General features: G+C 41.2%; 1 protein-coding gene and 1 pseudogene across 1 annotated transcript; one reads left to right on the plus strand and one right to left on the minus strand.

Moving 5' to 3' along the window:
- Window positions 1-10,568: 10,568 nt before the first annotated feature.
- Window positions 10,569-11,495, minus strand: Or4c103b (olfactory receptor family 4 subfamily C member 103B). Its single transcript, NM_001000639.1, has one exon. The coding sequence runs from the start codon at window positions 11,493-11,495 to the stop codon at window positions 10,569-10,571; it is 927 nt and encodes a 308-aa protein (NP_001000639.1).
- A 6,240-nt stretch (window positions 11,496-17,735) lies between these two features.
- Window positions 17,736-21,912, plus strand: LOC148006505 (MLV-related proviral Env polyprotein-like; annotated as a pseudogene).

The raw sequence follows: 21,912 nt of genomic DNA on the forward strand, positions 1-21,912 counted from the left end.
CTTAGAATTCACAGCTGAGGAATGCCGAATGGCTGAGAAACACCTAAAGAAATGTTCAACATCTTTAGTCATAAGGGAAATGCAAATCAAAACAACCCTGAGATTTCACCTCACACCAGTGAGAATGGCTAAGATCAAAAACTCAGGTGACAGCAGATGCTGGCGAGGATGCAGAGAAAGAGGAACACTCCTGAATTGTTGGTGTGATTGCAGTCTGGTACAACCATTCTGGAAATCAGTCTGGAGGTTCCTCAGAAAATTGGACATTAAATTGCCTGAGGATCCAGCCATACCTCTCTTGGGCATATACCCAAAAATGCCCCAACATATAAAATAGACACGTGCTCCACTATGTTCACCGCAGCCTTATTTATAATAGCCAGAATCTGGAAAGAACCCAGATTCCTTTCCACAGAGGAATGGATACAGAAAATGTGGTACATCTACACAATGGAATATTACTCAGCTATCAAAAACAATGACTTTATGAAATTCGTAGGCAAATGGTCGGAACTGGAAAATATCATCCTGAGTGAGGTAACCCAATCACAGAAAAACACACATGGTATGCACTCATTGATAAGTGGCTATTAGCCCATATGCTTGAATTACCCTAGATCCCTAGAACAAACGAAACTCAAGACGGATGATCAAAATGTGAATGCTTCACTCCTTCTTTAAAATGGGAACAAGAATACCCTTGGCAGGGAATAGAGAGGCAAAGATTAAAACAGACACCGAAGGAATACCCATTCAGAGCCTGCCCCACATGTGGCCCATGCATATACAGCCATCCAATTAGACAAGATGGATTAACCATAGGAGTGCAGGCCGACAGGAGCCGGATGTAGATCTCTCCTGAAAGACACAGCCAGAATACAGCAAACACAGATGCGTATGCCAGCAGCAAACCCCTGAATTGAGAATAGGACCCCTGCTAAAGAAATCAGAGAAAGAACTGGAAGAGCTTGAAGGGGCTCGAGACCCCATATGTACAACAATGCCAAGGAACCAAGGCTTCCAGGGACTAAGCCACTACCTAAAGACTATATATGGACTGACCTTGGACTCTGACCTCATAGGTATCAATGAATATACTAGTAAGAGCACCAGTGGAAGGGGAAGCCCTGGGTCCTGCTACGACTGAACCCCCAGTGAACGTGATTGTTGGGGGGAGGGCGGCAATGGGGGGAGGGTGGGGAGGGGAACACCAATAAAGAAGGGGTTGGGGAGGGATTAGGGGTTTTTGCCCAGAAACCGGGAAAGGGAATAACACTCGAAATGTATATAAGAAATACTCAAGTTAATAAAAAAAAATACAATTCAAATTTCATTTATATTTCACACTCCTCAACTAATTGTGATTTTCATGATTTTTGCTTTAAGAAACTCTCCAGATTGAAAGGTAATTACTTCACATGCATTAATAACTTAGTATCTGTTCCATTGAGAATTTTAAAGTCTGAATCAGTAACATCTGGAAAAATAGAAGGCACTAAAACCTGTAACATTCCTAATTAATATTTTAGATCATTATTAATTCTGAACATTTTAATTTTTATTGCACAAATTTAAAATGTTTTCACTAACACCACATATGATAGAGGGCAAATATCCAAAATATGTAAATACCTCAAGAAACTAACCACGAAACAGCTGAATCAGAAAAGGGGGTATAGAACTAAACATACAACTCACACCTGAGGAATCTCGAATAGCTGAGAAGCACTTAAAGAAATGCACAAAATCCCTAGTCATCAGAGAATTGTTAAATCAAAATGACTCTGAGATTCCTCCTTACACTAATCAGAATGGCCAAGATCAAAACCTCAGGTGACAACACTAGTTGGTGAGGATGTGGAAAAAGAGGAACACTCCCCCATTGCCGGTGGGATTGCTAAATTGAGCAACCATTCTAGAAATTAATTTGGAGGTTCTTCCAAAAATTAGAAATACATCTACCTAAAGGCCCAGTTATACAACCCTTGGGAATATACCCAAAAGATGCCACAGCATGCCATATGGGCAAGTGTTCCACTGTGTTAATAGTTGCCTTATTTGTGATAGCCAGAAGCTGTAAATAACTGAGATGTCCCAAAACAGAAGAATGGGTACAGAAAATATGATTCATTTACATACAGAAATACTGCTCAGCTTTTAAGAACAAGGACATATTGGGAAGTCCCACACCCGAGGATCCCGGCCCGCAGCAGCTCTCTGCTCCCAGACCCGGTGAGAGAGAGACCCAACCGCCTGGTCAGGTGGGCACTCCTGAGGCTGCAGAGCGGAAGAGACCACCAACACTGCTCACCCCTGCCCACTTCCCTGGCCCAAGAGGAAACTGTATAAGGCCTCGGGGCTCCCGTGGGGGAGGGCCCAGGAGCGGCAGGACACCTGCCTGAGACACCGCCGGAACCTCAAAGAAACAGACCGGATAAACAGTTCTCTGCACCCAAATCCCATGGGAGGGAGAGCTAAACCTTCAGAGAGGCAGACAAGCCTGGGAAACCAGAAGAAACAGCTCCCTGCACACACATCTTGGACGCCAGAGGAAAAAGCCAAAGACCATCTGGAACCCTGGTGCACTGAAGCTCCCGGAAGGGGCAGCACAGGTCTTCCTGGTTGCTGCCGCTGCAGAGAGCCCCTGGGCAGCACCCCACGAGCGAACCTGAGTCTCGGGACCACAGGTAAGACCAAATTTTCTGCTGCAAGAAAGCTGCCTGGTGAACTCAAGACACAGGCCCACAGGAACAGCTGAAGACCTGTAGAGAAGAAAAACTACACGCCCAAAAGCAGAACACTCTGCCCCCATAAATGACTGAAAGAGAGGAAAACAGGTCTACAGCACTCCTGACACACAGGCTTATAGGACAGTCTAGCCACTGTCAGAAATAGCAGAACAAAGTAACACTAGAGATAATCTGATGGCGAGAGGCAAGCGCAGGAACCCAAGCAACAGAAACCAAGACTACATGCCATCATCGGAGCCCAATTATCCCACCAAAACAAACATGGAATATCCAAACACACCAGAAAAGCAAGATCTAGTTTCAAAATCGTATTTGATCATGATGCTGGAGGACTTCAAGAAAGACATGAACACACTTAGGGAAACACAGGAAAACATTAATAAACAAGTAGAAGCCTACAGAGAGGAATCGCAAAAATCCCTGAAAGAATTCCAGGAAAACACAATCAAACAGTTGAAGGAATTAAAAATGGAAATAGAAGCAATCAAGAAAGAACACATAGAAACAACCCTGGATATAGAAAACCAAAAGAAGAGACAAGGAGCTGTAGATACAAGCTTCACCAACAGAATACAAGAGATGGAAGAGAGAATCTCAGGAGCAGAAGATTCCATAGAAATCATTGACTCAACTGTCAAAGATAATGTAAAGCAGAAAAAGCTACTGGTCCAAAACATACAGGAAATCCAGGACTCAATGAGAAGATCAAACCTAAGGATAATAGGTATAGAAGAGAGTGAAGACTCCCAGCTCAAAGGACCAGTAAATATCTTCAACAAAATCATAGAAGAAAACTTCCGTAACCTAAAAAAAGAGATACCCATAGACATACAAGAAGCCTACAGAACTCCAAATAGATTGGACCAGAAAAGAAACACCTCCCGTCACATAATTGTCAAAACACCAAAAGCACAAAATAAAGAAAGAATATTAAAAGCAGTAAGGGAAAAAGGTCAAGTAACATATAAAGGCAGACCTATCAGAATCACACCAGACTTCTCGCCAGAAACTATGAAGGCCCGAAGATCCTGGACTGATGTCATACAGACCCTAAGAGAACACAAATGCCAGCCCAGGTTACTGTATCCAGCAAAACTCTCAATTAACATTGATGGAGAAACCAAGATATTCCATGACAAAACCAAATTTACACAATATCTTTCTACAAATCCAGCACTACAAAGGATAATAAATGGTAAAGCCCAACATAAGGAGGCAAGCTATACCCTAGAAGAAGCAAGAAACTAATCGTCTTGGCAACAAAACAAAGAGAATGAAAGCACACAAACATAACCTCACATCCAAATATGAATATAAAGGGAAACAATAATCACTATTCCTTAATATCTCTCAATATCAATGGGCTCAACTCCCCAATAAAAAGACATAGATTAACAAACTGGATACGCAACGAGGACCCTGCATTCTGCTGCCTACAGGAAACACACCTCAGAGACAATGACAGACACTACCTCAGAGTGAAGGCGGGAAAACAACTTTCCAAGCAAATGGTCAGAAGAAGCAAGCTGGAGTAGCCATTCTAATATCAAATAAAATCAATTTCCAACTAAAAGTCATCAAAAAAGATAAGGAAGGACACTTCATATTCATCAAAGGAAAAATCCACCAAGATGAACTCTCAATCCTAAATATCAAAGAGTTAGACAGAACAATTTGCAAATTCATCTGGAATAACAAAAAACCCAGGATAGCTAAAGCTATCCTCAACAATAAAAGGACTTCAGGGGGAATCACTATCCCTGAACTCAAGCAGTATTACAGAGCAATAGTGATAAAAACTGCATGGTATTGGTACAGAGACAGACAGATAGACCAATGGAATAGAATTGAAGACCCAGAAATGAACCCACACACCTATGGTCACTTTATTTTTGACAAAGGAGCCAAAACCATCCAATGGAATAAAGATAGCATTTTCAGCAAATGGTGCTGGTTCAACTGGAGGGCCACATGCAGAAGAATGCAGATCGATCCATGCTTATCACCCTGTACAAAGCTTAAGTCCAAGTGGATCAAGGACCTCCACATCAAACCAGACACACTCAAACTAATAGAAGAAAAACTAGGGAAACATCTGGAACACATGGGCACTGGAAAATATTTTCTGAACAAAACACCAATGGCTTATGCTCTAAGATCAAGAATCGACAAATGGGATCTCATAAAACTGCAAAGCTTCTGTAAGGCAAAGGACACTGTGGTTAGGACAAACGGCAACGAACAGATTGGGAAAAGATCTTTACCAATCCTACAACAGATAGAGGCCTTATATCCAAAATATACAAAGAACTCAAGAAGTTAGACCGCAGGGAAACAAATAACCCTATTAAAAAATGGGGTTCAGAGCTAAACAAAGAATTCACACCTGAGGAATGCCGAATGGCTGAGAAACACCTAAAGAAATGTTCAACATCTTTAGTCATAAGGGAAATGCAAATCAAAACAACCCTGAGATTTCACCTCACACCAGTGAGAATGGCTAAGATCAAAAACTCAGGTGACAGCAGATGCTGGCGAGGATGTGGAGAAAGAGGAACACTCCTCCATTGTTGGTGGGATTGCAGACTGGTAAAACCATTCTGGAAATCTGTCTGGAGGTTCCTCAGAAAATTGGACATTGAACTGCCTGAGGATCCAGCTATACCTCTGTTGGCCATATACCCAAAAGATGCCTCAACATATAAAAGAGGCACGTGCTCCACTATGTTCATTGCAGCCTTATTTATAATAGCCAGAATATGGAAAGAACCCAGATGCCCTTCAACAGAGGAATGGATACAGAAAATGTGGTACATCTACACAATGGAATATTACTCAGCTATCAAAAACAACGAGTTTATGAAATTCGTAGGCAAATGGTTGGAACTGGAAAATATCATCCTGAGTGAGCTAACCCAATCACAGAAAGACATACATGGTATGCACTCATTGATAAGTGGCTATAAGCCCAAATGCTTGAATTACCCTAGATCCCTAGAACAAACGAAACTCAAGACGGATGATCAAAATGTGAATGCTTCACTCCTTCTTTAAATGAGGAAAAAGAATACCCTTGGCAGGGAAGGGAGAGGCAAAGATTAAAACAGAGACTTAAGGAACACCCATTCAGAGCCTGCCCCACATGTGGCCCATACATATACAGCCACCCAATTAGACAAGATGGATGAAGCAAAGAAGTGCAGACTGACAGGAGCCGGATGTAGATCGCTCCTGAGAGACACAGCCAGAATACAGCAAATACAGAGGCGAATGCCAGCAGCAAACCACTGAACTGAGAATAGGTCCCCTATTGAAGGAATCAGAGAAAGAACTGGAAGAGCTTGAAGGGGCTCGAGACCCCAAAAGTACAACAATGCCAAGCAACCAGAGCTTCCAGGGACTAAGCCACTACCTAAAGACTATACATGGACTGACCCTGGACTCTGACCCCATAGGTAGCAATGAATATCCTAGTAAGAGCACCAGTGGAAGGGGAAGCCCTGGGTCCTGCTAAGACTGAACCCCCAGTGAACTAGTCTATGGGGGGAGGGCGGCAATGGGGGGAGGGTTGGGAGGGGAACATCCATAAGGAAGGGGAGGGGGGAGGGTGATGTTTGCCCAGAAACCGGGAAAGGGAATAACACTCGAAATGTATATAAGAAATACTCAAGTTAATAAAAAAAATGTGAAAAAAAAGAACAAGGACATATTGAGTTTTGCAGGCAAATGGATGGAACTAGAATATATCATCCTGAGTGAGGTAACTCAGACACAACAGGACATGTACAGTATTATACTCATTAGTAAGTGGACTTTAGCTTTTAAAAAAAAAAAGTACAGAATACCCAGGATACAGTCCACAGAACTCAAAAAGGTCAACAGGCTGAAGGGGCCAAGTGAGGATACCTCAGTCCCATTGGTAAGGAGAAGAAAGCAATCACAAGGGAGGAGGAAGGGGTCTGGGAGGGAAAGGGGACAGGGGTATTGTGGCAGGAGGGACATGGTCTGGTAATGTCATGGCAGAGGGAACTTGTAGAAACCACCTCCAGCAGAAAGATAGGGAATCAAGTAATTGATGGGTTTGCTATCCTACAGTGAAAACTGTGATCCATTATTGTTCCTGTCTGAAAGAACTGCAAGGATGGAATTGGAGAAGAGACTGAGTTAAAAAAGGACTTTTAAAAGACCCCAAAAGAGGTCCAGCTCAAACGGAAGCCCATTGACCTAACACCATTACTAAGGCTATGGAGCACTCACAAAATTACCAATGATTAATGCCCCCTGAAAGACCTAACAAGCAGCTGAAAGAGTTAGATGCAGATATTTGCACCCGAATAATGAACAGAAGGTGCTATCCCTGCTGTTGAATTAGGTAAAGCTGGAGGAAGCAGAGGAGGAAGGCAACACTGTAAGAGGACCATCAGCCTTAATTAATCTGGACACCCAAGATCTTTCAGATACTGGATCACCAACCAGACAGCAAAAACAGCTGATATGAGGCCTTCAACACATAAATAGCAGAGGACTACCAGGTCTGGATTCAGGCAGAGAAGATGTACCTAACCCTCAAGAGACTGGAAGCCCCAAGGTGTTCAAAGGTCTGCTGGTCTGTCGGGACATACTCATGGAGACAGAGGGCACATGAAGGAAGTATGGAATGTGGAACAGTTGGAGGGTAGAAAGGGAGAGGAATAAAATATGGATTGTAAAAATGAATGAATGAATGAATAAAAAATAAATAAATATATGCAAGAAAAGAAAAAATGATAGACTACATAGCAAGAGTGTAGGCTCAAAATAAAAACAATACATACAGTAGTAACAACAACATGTGTATATACTTAAACACTCGTGAAGACTTTTTATCACTGCATTGGTTATTTTATTTATTTACATTTCAAATGTTATCCTTCTTCCTAATTTCCCCTCCACAAACTCCCTATCTCCTTTCCCCTCCTCCTGCTTCTATGAGGGTTCTCTCCAACCTACCCAACCACTCTCACCTTAGCAAAATAGCACTGGGGCAGTAAGTCTACACAGGACCAAGGGGTTCCTCTCCCATTGATGCCATACAAGGCAGTCCTCTGTTAATAAGCAGCTGTAACGATGGGCCCACCCATGTATACTTTTTTGGTTGGTGGTTTACTCCCTGGGATCTTTGGGTGGTCTGATTGATTTATATTGTGGTTCTTCCCATGTGGTTCTGCTCCTTCACTCCTTGCCCTAATTCCACCATAGGGGGGTCCCTGTGCTCACTCTGATGTTTGACTATGTGCATTAAGATCTGTATTGGTCAGTTTCTGGCACAGCCTTTCATTGGACACCTGAAAATTAGACATTTATGGACATGAAAAATAGAGGTTTTCATCAATATATGAAGTGATTAATTACTGAAATAACCATAATAAATGGACTGACAATAAAATGTGGTAGATTCAAGAGGTAATATATGAGGGGCATAGTTTACATGGAATTACAGTTTCAGAAATATACTTTGTTTGAGAAAATTATTATCTGCAACATGCACATATTTTACATTAAAAAATTACATGCAGGCCTTAAATGAATGTATGCTCAACTCCTTTAAGTTCCTGGCCATTAACAGGAAGTACATGTATGACACAGCTACATTTTTTTAACAATTTACCGGGTGTAAATTGAGCTCATTGCCCATGGTTACATGAAGGATCAGAGGCTCAAATGTATCAGTGTTTCATGGAGTTGAAGATCCTCTTACTTAAATTTTCTGTGTACAATCTCAGAGAAAGAAACTAATACAAAGATATAAGCTAGTAATCTGCTCTGTTCAAAGATTAAATTTTTCTGTCCCATTGCATGGTAGATATTGATTAGATAGCTGTAACAAGATACAGTAAAAAATGCCAACAGTTTATCTTGGCAACACCCACATTGCATGACATCTATCCGGTCTGTATATCTTACAAGGTAGGTGAGGAGTTACAGCAGAAACAATCGTGATATAAGAAACAAGTGATTTGTTATTACAAACAGAACAAAACATAAGGACATAAATGAAGATGGTTGTTAAGAAGAATATACATAGAATAATGATATACAATACACAGGTGAAGATAGCTTAGAAAAATACCTAAGATCTTCATGTACTTGATGTTAACACAATGATAACATAAGGAGTTATCAGTTCAGCAAAAGTCAATGTATTTTACAATAACTGCATGTCCCACACACTTATTGTCCCTTCTTTGATAACTCTGAGATCCATATCATATTACCCATGGCTGTAAATGGTGTACAGCATTTGTAGACCCTTTTAGTATATGATTAACATGAGTATATAGCTGTGGTATAAATGTTACACAGCTGTGTTGATGCATAGTAACAAAAATCAACAACTATCCATATTGCTGTTATGTGTTTTTAATTTTAATATTTCCATTTCCACTGCAGTTACTTCTTCCTGGTTGTACTGAGAACTCCATGATATTTCATATCTGTGATATACATATTTCTATGTTAATTGTAAGAGTAGTGTGCCATATGATTAGGTTGATATGTTATTATTTTCAAATCTCCTACCATAATTCCTTATAATATTATAATCTACTAAACATAAATATTGATATCTGATTAGGGACATGAAGACATAATAGTAGCAATTTTTCCATTATTGTCCTTGAATATTGATAGAAACATCTTAAAAAAGAAAAAGTAAGTTTGGCTCATGAAATCAGAGATCTTTCAATTCAATACTGTAGGGAGGGCAGGGCAATAGAAAGAATCTCTATCTTCGATGTTTGTTCCTGAGACTACATTTTCACATGGTATCAAATAGACAATAGATGTTTGGGATGGAACCAGAATGGGTATAAACTCAAAGTACATAATGTAATAACATAAATAGATGATAGATAAATAGATAGATAGACAGATAGATGATAGATAGCCAGGTAGAGAGATATAGAAGATACTCACATATATATTTTAACCTTAGTAATAATCACAATAACAATATTTAAAGATGTTTCTTAGTTAATTGTTAACAAGAAATATGGGAACAGGAAGAGCATGGTCAATACGCACATGGCCCCACACAAAAATACATAAACCATATTCACACTGCACTTTGAAACAAAACTTCTACAAATTTGTGAATCTAATATATTATTTTGATTGAAGAAGACCAGATTGAAAAGATCATGAAAAAAATAATCAGAATCTGAAAGAAAAAGTTCAAGAATTAAATAGAGAGAGAGAAAGGTAAATATTGCACCAAATATAAGTTGAAATGCCTTAACATGGACCGAATAGGGATCAATATTTAAACAATGTGACTGAGACAAACCTTTGGATCTTCCTGCTGCATCTTTCTTTCCAAAAGACTAATTTGATATATTACTTCAGGATACATGTTCTGCCCATTGTCTAGAAGAAACAAATCTTCCCTTCAAAAGACAGAACTATTTTAAAAGTAAGTGAAAATTAATATTTTTATTTACTATCCCAAAAGAAGAAAAATATTAACCAACCAGATAGTACACAAGCAAATAGTACACATGTGGGGTGACTCCACCCACATATGTAGCAGAGGATGACATTGTCTGGCATCAATAGGAGGAGAATCCCTTGGTCATGTGAAGGCTTATTTTTCAAGTCTATGTAAATGCATGAGTGTTGAGGTGGCAGTGGTTTGGTGGGAGGGGGAGAAGGTGAATGGGAAAGGGGATAACATTTGGAATGTAAACACATAAACTACCCAAAAAAATGAAAACAAGGAAATAAACAGGCATTTTTTTAAAAAAAGATTTTCTTATTAAAATCTATGAAAAATTTGATTACTTATATATCATCTGAGATTTTTTTGGTCCACAGTTTCCTCATGGCATTTTTCACCTCTGCATTCCTCAGTGTGTAAATCAAAGGGTTTAGAAAAGGTGTACAAATTGTATAAAACACTGATATCATCTTGTCCATAGGGAAGGTGGTAGCAGGACGTGTATATATAAATATGCAGGGCACAAAAAACAAAATGACTACTATGATATGAGAGACACAAGTGAACAGAGCCTTTCTCCTCCCCTCAGCACTGTGGTTCCTTAAAGAATAGAGAATGATGATATATGAGACCATAAGCATGAGGAAACTCACTGTACAAAGCGATCCACTATTGGACACCATGAGAAGGTTGCTCACATATGTATCTGAACAGGCAAGTTTCAACAGTGGTTGCAAGTCGCAGAAATAGTGATCAATCTCATTAGGACCACAGAAAGGCAAACTCAAGGCCGGGAATATCTGAACTAAAGAATGCACACAGGATCCCATCCAGGCTATGGCCATCAGCATTCCACAGACTTGGCGATTCATGATGGTCGTATAGTGCAGAGGCTTACAGATGGCCACATAGCGATCCGCAGCCATGAGGACGAGGGTAAAGATTTCCAGGGAACCAAATAAGTGAATTGAGAAGACTTGAATTATACATTCGTTGAAAGAGATTGAAGCCTCCTTCAGCAGAGAATCCACAATTGTTCTCGGGGCTACAGTTGTAGAGAAGCAGGTATCAGACAAGGATAAGTAGAACAGGAAGAAGTACATGGGACTCCCAAGGGCCTGGCTTGTCTTGATGGTAACAATGATAAGCAAATTACCTAGTAATGTCCCCATGTAAAAGAACACAAAAATGGCAAACACTATGTTTTTCCTACTGGGGTCCTGTGTCAATCCAAGAAGAATGAATTCGGTTATATTGATATTCAGCTGCATGGTTCATGAATGAAAAGGAAACCATATGAAATGTGTCATCTGAAAAAATAAGGAAACTAGTTTTTACCATAGATCAAAAACTCAGGTGATATAGATGCTGAATAGGATGTGGAGAAAGAGGAACAGTCCTATATTTTGGTGGGATTGCAGACTGGTACAACCACTCTGGAAATTAGTCTGGAGGTTCCTCAGAAAATTGTATATAAGACAAATGGAGGACCAAGCTTTACTACTCCTGTGCACATAACCAAAAGATGCTCCAACATATAACAAGGACACCCACTCCACTATGTTTATAGCAGCCTTATTATCATAGCCAGAAGATGGAAAGAAATCAGATGTTCCTCAACAGAGGAAAGGGTACAGAAATCCTGGTACATTTAGACAATGGAGTACTTCAAAGCTATTAAAAATAATGATTTCATGAAATCCTTAGTCAAATGGGTATAACTAGAAAATATTTCCTAAGCGAGGTAAACCATCACAAAAGAACACGTATGATATACACTCACTGGTAAGTGATTATTAGCCCAAAAACTCAGAATACCCAAGATATAATTTATAGACCATGTGAAGCTCAAAAAGAAGAAAGACTAAAGTGTGGATGCTTCAGGCCTTCTTAGAAGGGGGAACAGAATACACAATGAAAAAGTGAGACAAAGTGTGTAGTAGAGGCTGAAGGAAAGGCCATTTGGCAACTGCATACATGGGGATCCATTCCATATGCAGTCACCAAACACCATGCTTGCTGATGCCAAGAGGCGCATGCTGACAGGAGTCCGATACAGCTGTCTCCTGAGAGGCTCCGTCAGAGCCTGACAAATACAGAGCTGAACGCTTGCAGTCAACCAATGGAGAACAGCATCCACAATGGAGGAGTTAGAGAAAGGGGTGAGGTAGCCAAGGGGCTTTGCAACCCCATATGAAGAACAACAATATCAACCAACCAGATACCCCAGAACACTATGGGACTACATCACCAACCAAAGAGTACACATGAAATGACCCATGTCTTCGTCCTCATATGTAGCAGAGGATGGCCTTGTCAGTCATCAATGGGAGGAGAGGCACTTGGTCCGATGAAGGCTTGATGCCCCAGTAGAGGGGAATGAAAGGGTAGGGAGACAGGAGAGAATGTGTGGGTGTGTGCAGGGGGGCACCCTCACGGAGGCAGGGGATTGGGGATGGTATAAGGGGTTTCCTGAGAGTAAAATTGGAAGGGGGATAATTTTTGAAATGTAGATAAAAAAATATCCAATTGAAAATTGAAAAAATAGGCTGAACAAAACAAAGAAAAATTGTGTCAAGTTAACACATTTAAGTGTATCCTGGATATATTTAATGTAATACATTTTAATTTATTCTGGATAAGTCCACTAATTTACTGTACTCTCTCAAATCCCTGATATGCCTGCAGTACATTGTGATAAGAGCCTTGAACTGGTCTAAGGCAGTGTCTGAAAATGAAGACATATAAAAAATGGATATGTATATATATATATATATATATATATGTCATTTGTGTAACTGCTTCCTGACAAGAATGAATCCTTATCTGCATTTTTGTATGTATATTCTTTATGATATTAGTTACTGAGAGGACAAAAGAAGGCAATGGCTCCCTAGTAAACAGGGTAATAGACAGTTTCAGTCACAATGTACTTGATGTGAATTAAAAACAGGTTCCGTATAAGAGCAATAAGAGTTTTTAAGTGCTGATTAATCTGTCCAGAACTCTCTTCCACTATGTAAAATATTATGAAGAGGCCTAATCAAGTAATTGAGTTTTGGATATCACTAAAAAAGTTTAACATTGGTTTCAATGTATTGTCAAGTACTCAAATCACAAGAAAACATAGTATTGATAACTGAGTTTCAAGCTTTCTGTATTAAAAATATTGCATAAAATTAAGAACTACCCTGAAGACCTGGTTATCGTTCAAGATCAAATAATGTGGAACACTTCACTTCCATCAAATACAATTTAATACTAACCACTTCATTAAACATATAACTCTAGGTAATTTTTTAATACTATAAATATTTATAATATGGATATTTTTAGATTTGTTCATAAAAAGTATGGATATTAAGAATAAATTTAAAATAATAAACTCACATTTCACTATATTGAAAATAATTGCATCTTCACTGAATATTTAATGACTGGGTCAACCAAGGTTCTCTCCTTTACTTGGTCATTTTTCCATTCATGCTACATTTATCTTAAAGCTTCAGTCAAGAGACTGCCTATACATAGAGAACTAAAAATCTATACATCTCCTGTATTTATCTCTCTCAAACGTAAATTCAGTATCGTTTGCAATATGGAAGGCTCTCAATTGTTTCTAGTAAAACTTTCTGTATTGCATTTTGAATGCAGTGATACTTATCTAATACTGTTCATGTCATTCAGGTTATACAGATTTTTTTCCATAACTCCTTTCTTGTGGATTTTTTATTTATCATGAACAGCAAATGGCAAGTACATCTATAATTTAAAAAGCCTAGACAAAACCCTAAACTGAAGCAGAAATGAAGTGACATTCATCAAAATATCTTAATTAGTGGCCTACATGATTCAGAATGAAAGACACCTTGCTTTGTAAAGCATTATATAATATGAGATGTTGACTTCCATGAGATTCCTATCTTGACATTACAAACTGAGATACGAATCCTTGACGAACAAAGTAAATTACTAAATATACCATATCCTCCTTTGTCATCTCTATGGTTTTTCTGTATGCTTTGGTTTTGAATTTTTATTTTTTAAATGTTTTCTTTCTCTCTCTTTATTTATCTTTATTTTTATTGTCTGAGAAACATCATTGTCCCCATACCTCTCTATAAATACTAATAAATACAATTCATCTGCTTTTCATCAGGTATTAAAATATACCTTCATGTCCTTAAGACAGATAGCACTAGAATACTGAATATCTTCTACAAACAACTATACTTAGAAAGTTAGAGCAACTTTAGGTTGGCTGTGTTGGTCAAAAAGCAGTAAAATCTATCTATGTAGGTGTTAGAAGTGGTGGAGGTGATATGAATAATAGCAAAATAAAACAGGTAGTGAATAGAGGAAGGTGAAAATGAGGGTCTGGTGGCTCCCTAAAGGGGTCTACATTGATTCAGAGAGATCCTGATGGAAAGGATTTGTTTCTTCTGGATGCTATCTTAATGAATTGTCTTTCTTGAATTCAGAGACACTGCTTTTAATCTTTCAGAGACTCCAACACTAAAGTATATTTCTATTCATATTTTACCATATTCTTGGACTACTAACCAGCTGCCCCAATTTCTCTAGCCTGTGAGGCCTTAAATTAAAATAAATTTCCTCAAGACTCTCAAATGATATAATTTAATTTCATGATGCATGCTGTCTCAACCAATAAAGCACTGGGAAATAACCCGGGCAAAGAAAGAGAAATTCACACTGTTCTGTATCTGTAATTTCTACTTTCTTAATCTAGTCTTCTCAATTGTGAAATAATTACTATTTAATAGTTCTTTCTGACTCTTACTAGACAGAAAGTAGATACACTATGAAGGACTTAAGGTAGATAACATGGTACCTAAACCTTGTGAGGAAGTAACTACTTAAGAAGGTATCAGCAACACCCATGAATGTTCTTTTTCCAACAACTTCATTACATATTTTAAACATCATAATTTTCATGGTTGCCCTGAACATTGTCTGGGAAGTAGTTTGCCAAGTTTTTAAAGTAAATTCCATGTTATTGTCATTTGTAAGTAAAAGCTTTGTAACATCATTTTAGAATCACTTAAAGAATAATCAACCTATACTGTAATATACATTAGTCTCCTCAAATATTGGTTTTATTCATCAAAATGCTGACACATCCCAGAAGTTTTCTCAATGTTATTACACTCTACCTCACTATTCTCCTAGTTTTAGTTAGCTGTAACATCTTTTCAGTTGTGGGTGCACATGGATAGAATTGACTCAGCCTAATCACATTTAGCCACTTTAGATGACAGTATTTATGGAATGTATACATAATTTAATATCTCTTGAAATAATTGTAAACTGTAATATGTCAAATACCTCGTTTTGTTCTAAAACAAAAATAATGGACTTTCACATACCCACTTCTTATAGGAATTGACTGATTTTAGAGAATTTCCTCTTTCCAAAAATAGTCTTTTATATTCGTAATAACAATAATCATTTAAAATGTCCTGTTATAAATTTAATAATTCGGTTTAAGTACTAGTAATGTATTCTAACACTACATCCACACAGTGCATAAAAATAATAAAATATACATACTTACCAAATCTGTAAAAATATATCTTTGAACTTAAGAATGTAGAAATAATATTTCTCATCGGTTAGAGGACTGGCTATGTGAGTCTCAGCTGCACATACTTTTTAATAGCAGCTTTCCCATCGGATGTTGAAAGAAAAAATTTATTTGTGCCCTCCATAGGGAATATGTCAACACTTATTGGTGCAAGACACTGACCTTGTGGATAGAATTATTATCTAAAGTTCCTCATTCCAGAGGCTGTAATGTACCTAATTTGCAGTATATGTATAAACATAAGCCATATTAAATGAATTCAGTGAACAGACAAGTGTTAGGATTCAACGGTGTTATCATTTCTCTGAAAACTGCTAGAGAAGAAAACCAGAAATGTAGTAATAGATACTGAAGCTGACACTAGCAGGGAAGAGAAAAAGAGATAATGTATGCTTGATGAACAGAATTTGGCCCATGAATCCCTGCTTCCATGAATTGCCCTAAATAACCCTTCCTATGTTGATGAGGGGAGCATGGGAGGGAGAAAGAAATATATCAGACCTCACATAGTCAACTTGCAAGGTATTTGTAAATATTTTTAAGGAACATATTGCTGAATGATGAAACCACATGTCTGTCCTGCAACCAATAGAAGATTGACTTTTAAGATTCCAAAACGGTTAATATCTCTTTGGATCAGTATGAATACAGAACTCTGAATCTCACACTAGAGAAAGAAGTCATTTTATTTGACTAACTCATGTCATTCGACACAGACAGTTCTTTTTTTTTTCAAGTTTATGTAGTCTTATGGGGAAAGGGGTGGGATTTTAAAATGACTATGAGACCTGAGGTGAATCAAGCCATAACTTGGGAGAAGGAAAATGCAATGGAGTAGGCAAGATACAGATATCTCCAATTTCCTATAGGAGAAATAAGTAGAGAAAATTAGGTTTAGTAAGTTATAAATCAAAAGGGTACACAGATTCAGTAGTGAATTTTGTAAGTGGTTGAAGGAGTAATGGTCGTCTTCACAGAGAATGACCAAATTTCAAGGCACATGCTTAAGATTTGGATGCTTGTCTGGAAAAGGAACTAGAAAGAGAAGGGAAAAGAGAAAATTACTGAGTTAGAAGGAAGGAAGCAGGGCAAATTAGCAACGTTGCTCAGTAAGCAACTACATTAGTCAGAAGAGTCTAGAGTATATAAAAGCTTACTTATCTCATCCAGAATATAGTTCTCTAATCTTAATATGCTTTCATGTGCATCATGTTTCTTTTCTCATTCTGAACTCATGCTGTTCAGTGGAGGTTGTAAAATAGAATTTTTCTCCTTATAGGAGGTACAAGATTTGAGAGAGGTCAACAAAAGAATAGAAGATATTCATCCAACAGTCCCAAACCCTTATAACCTACTCAGCACCCTGCCTCCCACCCATACTTGGTATACGGTGTTAGATCTGAAGGATGCTTTCTTCTGCCTCCGGCTGAGCCCAAAAAGCCAGCCCTTATTTGCTTTTGAGTGGAAAGACTCTGAAATGGAGCTTTCGGGACAGTTGACTTGGACAAGGTTACCACAGGGTTTCAAAAACAGCCCAACGCTCTTTGATGAGGCCTTACACCGGGACTTGGCTGACTTTCGAGTCCAGCACCCCACTCTTATACTTCTTCAGTTTGTTGATGACCTTCTTCTAGGGGCCACTTCTGAGACATCATGCCACCAGGGAAAAGAATCCCTCTTGCAGACTTTGGGGCGATTGGGCTATCGAGCTTCTGCCAGAAAGGCTCAAATTTGCCAGACCCAGGTTACTTATTTAGGCTATCAACTAAGGGACAGACAGCGATGGCTGACTCCTGCTAGGAAACAGACCGTGGCCAACATCCCAGCCCCAAGAAATGGCCGACAGCTACGGGAATTCCTAGGAACGGCAGGATTCTGCCGCCTCTGGATTCCTGGGTTTGCCGAGATGGCAGCCCCCTTGTACCCTCTCACTAAACAGAGGGTGCTCTTCCAGTGGGGGGCAGAACAACAGGAGGCATTTGATAACATTAAGCGGGACTTGCTGTCCTCCCCTGCCTTGGGTCTCCCAGACATCACCAAGCCCTTTGAACTATTTGTGGATGAGAAGCAAGGATATGCTAAGGGGGTCCTAACACAAAGACTGGGACCCTGGAAGCGCCCGGTAGCCTACCTGTCTAAGAAATTAGACCCTGTGGCCTCTGGTTGGCCACCATGCCTGAGAATGGTGGCAGCCATTGCTGTCCTAACTAAAGATGCTGGGAAGTTGACCTTGGGTCAGCCACTCACCATCCTGGCACCCCATGCAGTGGAGGCTTTGATAAAACAGCCCCCTGACCGCTGGCTCTCTAATTCCTGCATGACCCACTACCAAGCCTTGCTACTGGATGCTGAACGCGTCCAGTTTGGGCCCGTGGTCGTTCTCAACCCAGCCACTCTTCTTCCTTTGCCAGAGGAGGCAGAACAGCACGACTGTCTGCAGATCCTTGCAGAAGTACATGGAACCAGACCAGACCTATCGGACTGACCTCTCCAGGATGCTGACCATATGTGGTACACCGATGGTAGCAGCTACTTGGTGAACGGGGAGCGGAAAGCTGGAGCCGCGGTCACTATGGAGGACAAAGTGATCTGGGCAAGCGCCTTGCCTGTTGGTACCTCTGCACAGCGGGCTGAACTCATTGCCTTAACCCAGGCGCTCAAAATGGCAGAAGGTAAGAGGCTGAATGTATATACAGATAGCCGCTACGTTTCCTACGGCACACATCCATGGAGAGATCTACCTGAGAAGAGGGCTGCTCACATCTGAGGGTAAAGACATTAAGAACAAGACTGAAATTCTGGCCCTCCTGGCACCTCTGTTCCTACCAAAAAGACTGAGCATTATACATTGCCCAGGGCATCAGAAGGGACACAGCCCCGAGGCACGGGGAAATCGGCTAGCTGACGTCTCAGCGCGTGAGGCCACCATAGGCACCCAAGTTCTGTCCTTAAAAGACCAAGATCAACCCACGTCTCCACAGCCGGAACAGACCGGTTGGCTCTACACCACGGAGGACACAAAGCTCCTACAGAAAATGGGGGCCGTTTGGTACCCACAGCTAAAATGGTGGGTCTACACAGGGAAAACAGTTATGCCTACGAAGATGACCTTTGAATTAATCTCCTACCTACATAAATTAACACACCTGGGACTCAAGAAGATGAAGACCCTCTTAAGACGAGAAGAGATTGACACCTACCTCCTGGGACGAGACCAGGCCTTGCGGGAGGTGACTGAAAGCTGCAGGGCCTGTGCTCAGGTAAACCCAGGAAAAGCTAAAATTGGACAAGGAGTCCGTCCCCGAGGACATCGGCCTGGTACCCACTGGGAAATTGACTTCACTGAAATCAAGGCTGGTATGTACGGACACAAATACCTCTTAGTGTTCATAGATACCTTCTCCGGATGGGTAGAGGCTTTCCCCACGAAACATGAAACGGCCAAGGTGGTGACCAAGAAGCTCCTCGAAGAAATCTTCCCCTGGTATGGAACGCCCCAAGTACTGGGGTCAGATAACGGGCCCGCTTTCGTCTCCCAGGTAAGTCAGTTGGTGGCCAAGTTATTGGGGATTGATTGGAAGTTACATTGTGCTTATAGACCCCAAAGTTCAGGACGGGTAGAGCGCATGAATAGAACAATTAAGGAGACTTTATCTAAATTAACGCTTGCAACTGGCTCAAAGGATTGGGTGTCCCTACTACCCCTAGTCCTATACCGGGCCCGGAATACACCGGGCTCCCATGGCCTGACTCCGTTTGAAATAGTATACGGGACCCCACCCCACTTATCAATTTCTTTGATTCAAATATCGCTGAATTCGCTAATAGCCCTTCCTTGGCAGCACATCTTCAGGCCCTACAAATCGTGCAGAGAGACATCTGGAAACCTCTAGCCGCGGCCTACCAAGACAGGCTTGAACAACCGACGGTGCCGCACCCGTTCCAGATCGGAGACACCGTGTGGGTGCGCAGACATCAGACCAAGAATCTCGAGGATCGGTGGAAAGGACCCTATACAGTTCTCCTGACTACCCCGACAGCCTTGAAGGTAGACGGAATTGCAGCTTGGATCCACGCGTCTCACGCCAAGGCAGCCCGACCTGAGGAAACGGCAGATCACAACATCGGACCCCAGACATGGAAGACTCAACGCACTCAAAACCCCCTAAAGCTAAGATTTTCACGTTGTTGCTCTTAACTGTCTTATGGACTAGGGGTGGGGCGAGTCTGGGGGCTAGCCCCCTACCAGGTATATAATATGTCCTGGATAATAACTAATTTAGAGACGGGAGACGGGCTGGTCTCAAGTCCTAGCTAATGGTAAGCATGCTGAAGGAACCTGGTGGCCCCCTTTGACTTTCGACCTTTGTCAACTGGCTAAGGACTCCTGGGAGCATACTGAGCGGACTCCCCACAACTCATACCCACCCTGCAGACACTCTGATTGGTATACTTGTCCCGGAGGTAAGAGGACATGGGAGTGCGGAGGTCCTGAGACCTTCTAGTGCGCTAAGTGGGGGTGTGAGACTTACACTCGAGGATGGTGGGGGACCAAGAAGGGGGACTTAGTGGCCTTCTCCCCTGAGACTCCAGACGAATCTCGAATTACAATAGAATTCACGGATCAAGGTAAAAACACAGACTGGAAGGTGGGGCGTAGGTGGAGGATACGGTTGTACACCCCTGGCCAAACTAACCCAGGACTCCTGTTCTCCCTCCAACTGGTGAGAGAACGGGTCAAACAAGAGATTGGTCCAAACCCAGTCCTCATGGATCAAAAGTCCCCTTCCCGACCAGCACTGGCACTGCTCCCGGTCGGACCCCCACTATGGCTAAACACCACTCAGAACTCCGGGGATATCTTGACAACTCCCTCCCTGACTAGGGACCCTTCCACACCGGCCCCTCGGCTGCTAGGAACGGGAGACTGGCTAATCAACTTAGTGACTGGGGCATATTTGGCACTCAATTATTCAGAACCTGACAAGACCCAAGAATGCTGGCTGTGCCTGGTCTCTAGCCAACCCTATTATGAGGGTGTGGCAGTCATGGGGAATTATACTAATCAGACCACGGCCCCGGCCAGCTGCACAACCCTCCCTAGCCATAGGCTGACATTGCCGGAAGTCTCAGGACAGGGACTCTGTATAGGGACCATACCCCCCACTCACCAGGTCCTCTGCACTATCACCAAGAGGATCCCCACTGGAAGCTACTACCTAGCAGCTCCTACAGGCACCTATTGGGCCTGTAACACTGGATTGACACCTTGTATCTCCGCCGCAATCCTCCGCAGATCCTCAGACTACTGTGTACTGGTAGAAATTTGGCCTAAGGTCACCTACCATGGGCCCGAGTACATATACTCACATTTTGAGGGGCTGACTCTATTCAGGCGAGAACCAATCACCATGACCCTAGCTCTACTCTTAGGAGGAATCACCTTATGAGGAATGGCTGCAGGTATAGGGACAGGGACCACCGCCCTCATCAAAACGGGTCACTTTCGTCAGCTACAAGCGGCCATGAATGCAGATCTAAAAGCTACCGAGGAATCCGTGAGTGCATTAGAAAAGTCCTTAACATCTTTGTCTGAAGTAGTCTTACAAAATAGGAGAGGGCTATACATGCTGTTCCTTCGTGAAGGAGGACTATGTGCTGCTCTAAAAGAAGTATGTTGTTTCTATGCAGACCATACAGGATTAGTGAGAGATAACATGGCTAAGCTCTGAGAATGCTTGGCCCAGAGACAGAAGCTGTTTGATTCCCAACAAGGCTGGTTCGAGGGGTGGTTTAACCGATCCCCTTGGTTTGCTACCCTGGTGTCCACCTTGATGGACCCTTAATCATCCTCCTCCTAATCCTCCTCTTTGGCCCCTGCATTCTAAACAGATTGATGCAGTTCATAAAGAACAGACTCTCAGTCATTCAGACGCTTGTTCTCACCCAACAATACCAGAGGGTAAGACAACAGGAAGAGATTCCTTAGAATTCGATTTGAGTAAAGGATTTTACTCAAGTCTAAAAGAAAATGGGGGAAAATGAAAGACCCACCCCATGAGTCTTAACTCAGAGCTGCAACA

The sequence above is a fragment of the Rattus norvegicus genome, chromosome 3 (genome assembly GCF_021556685.1).
Source record: "Rattus norvegicus strain SHRSP/BbbUtx chromosome 3, alternate assembly SHRSP_T2T, whole genome shotgun sequence".
In the NCBI taxonomy this organism is placed as follows: domain Eukaryota; kingdom Metazoa; phylum Chordata; class Mammalia; order Rodentia; family Muridae; genus Rattus; species Rattus norvegicus.

What these genes read in the sequence shown, in the direction of transcription:
- Or4c103b (NM_001000639.1), bottom strand. Translation starts at nt 11,495, where the DNA reads ATGCAGCTGAATATCAATATAACCGAATTCATTCTTCTTGGATTGACA.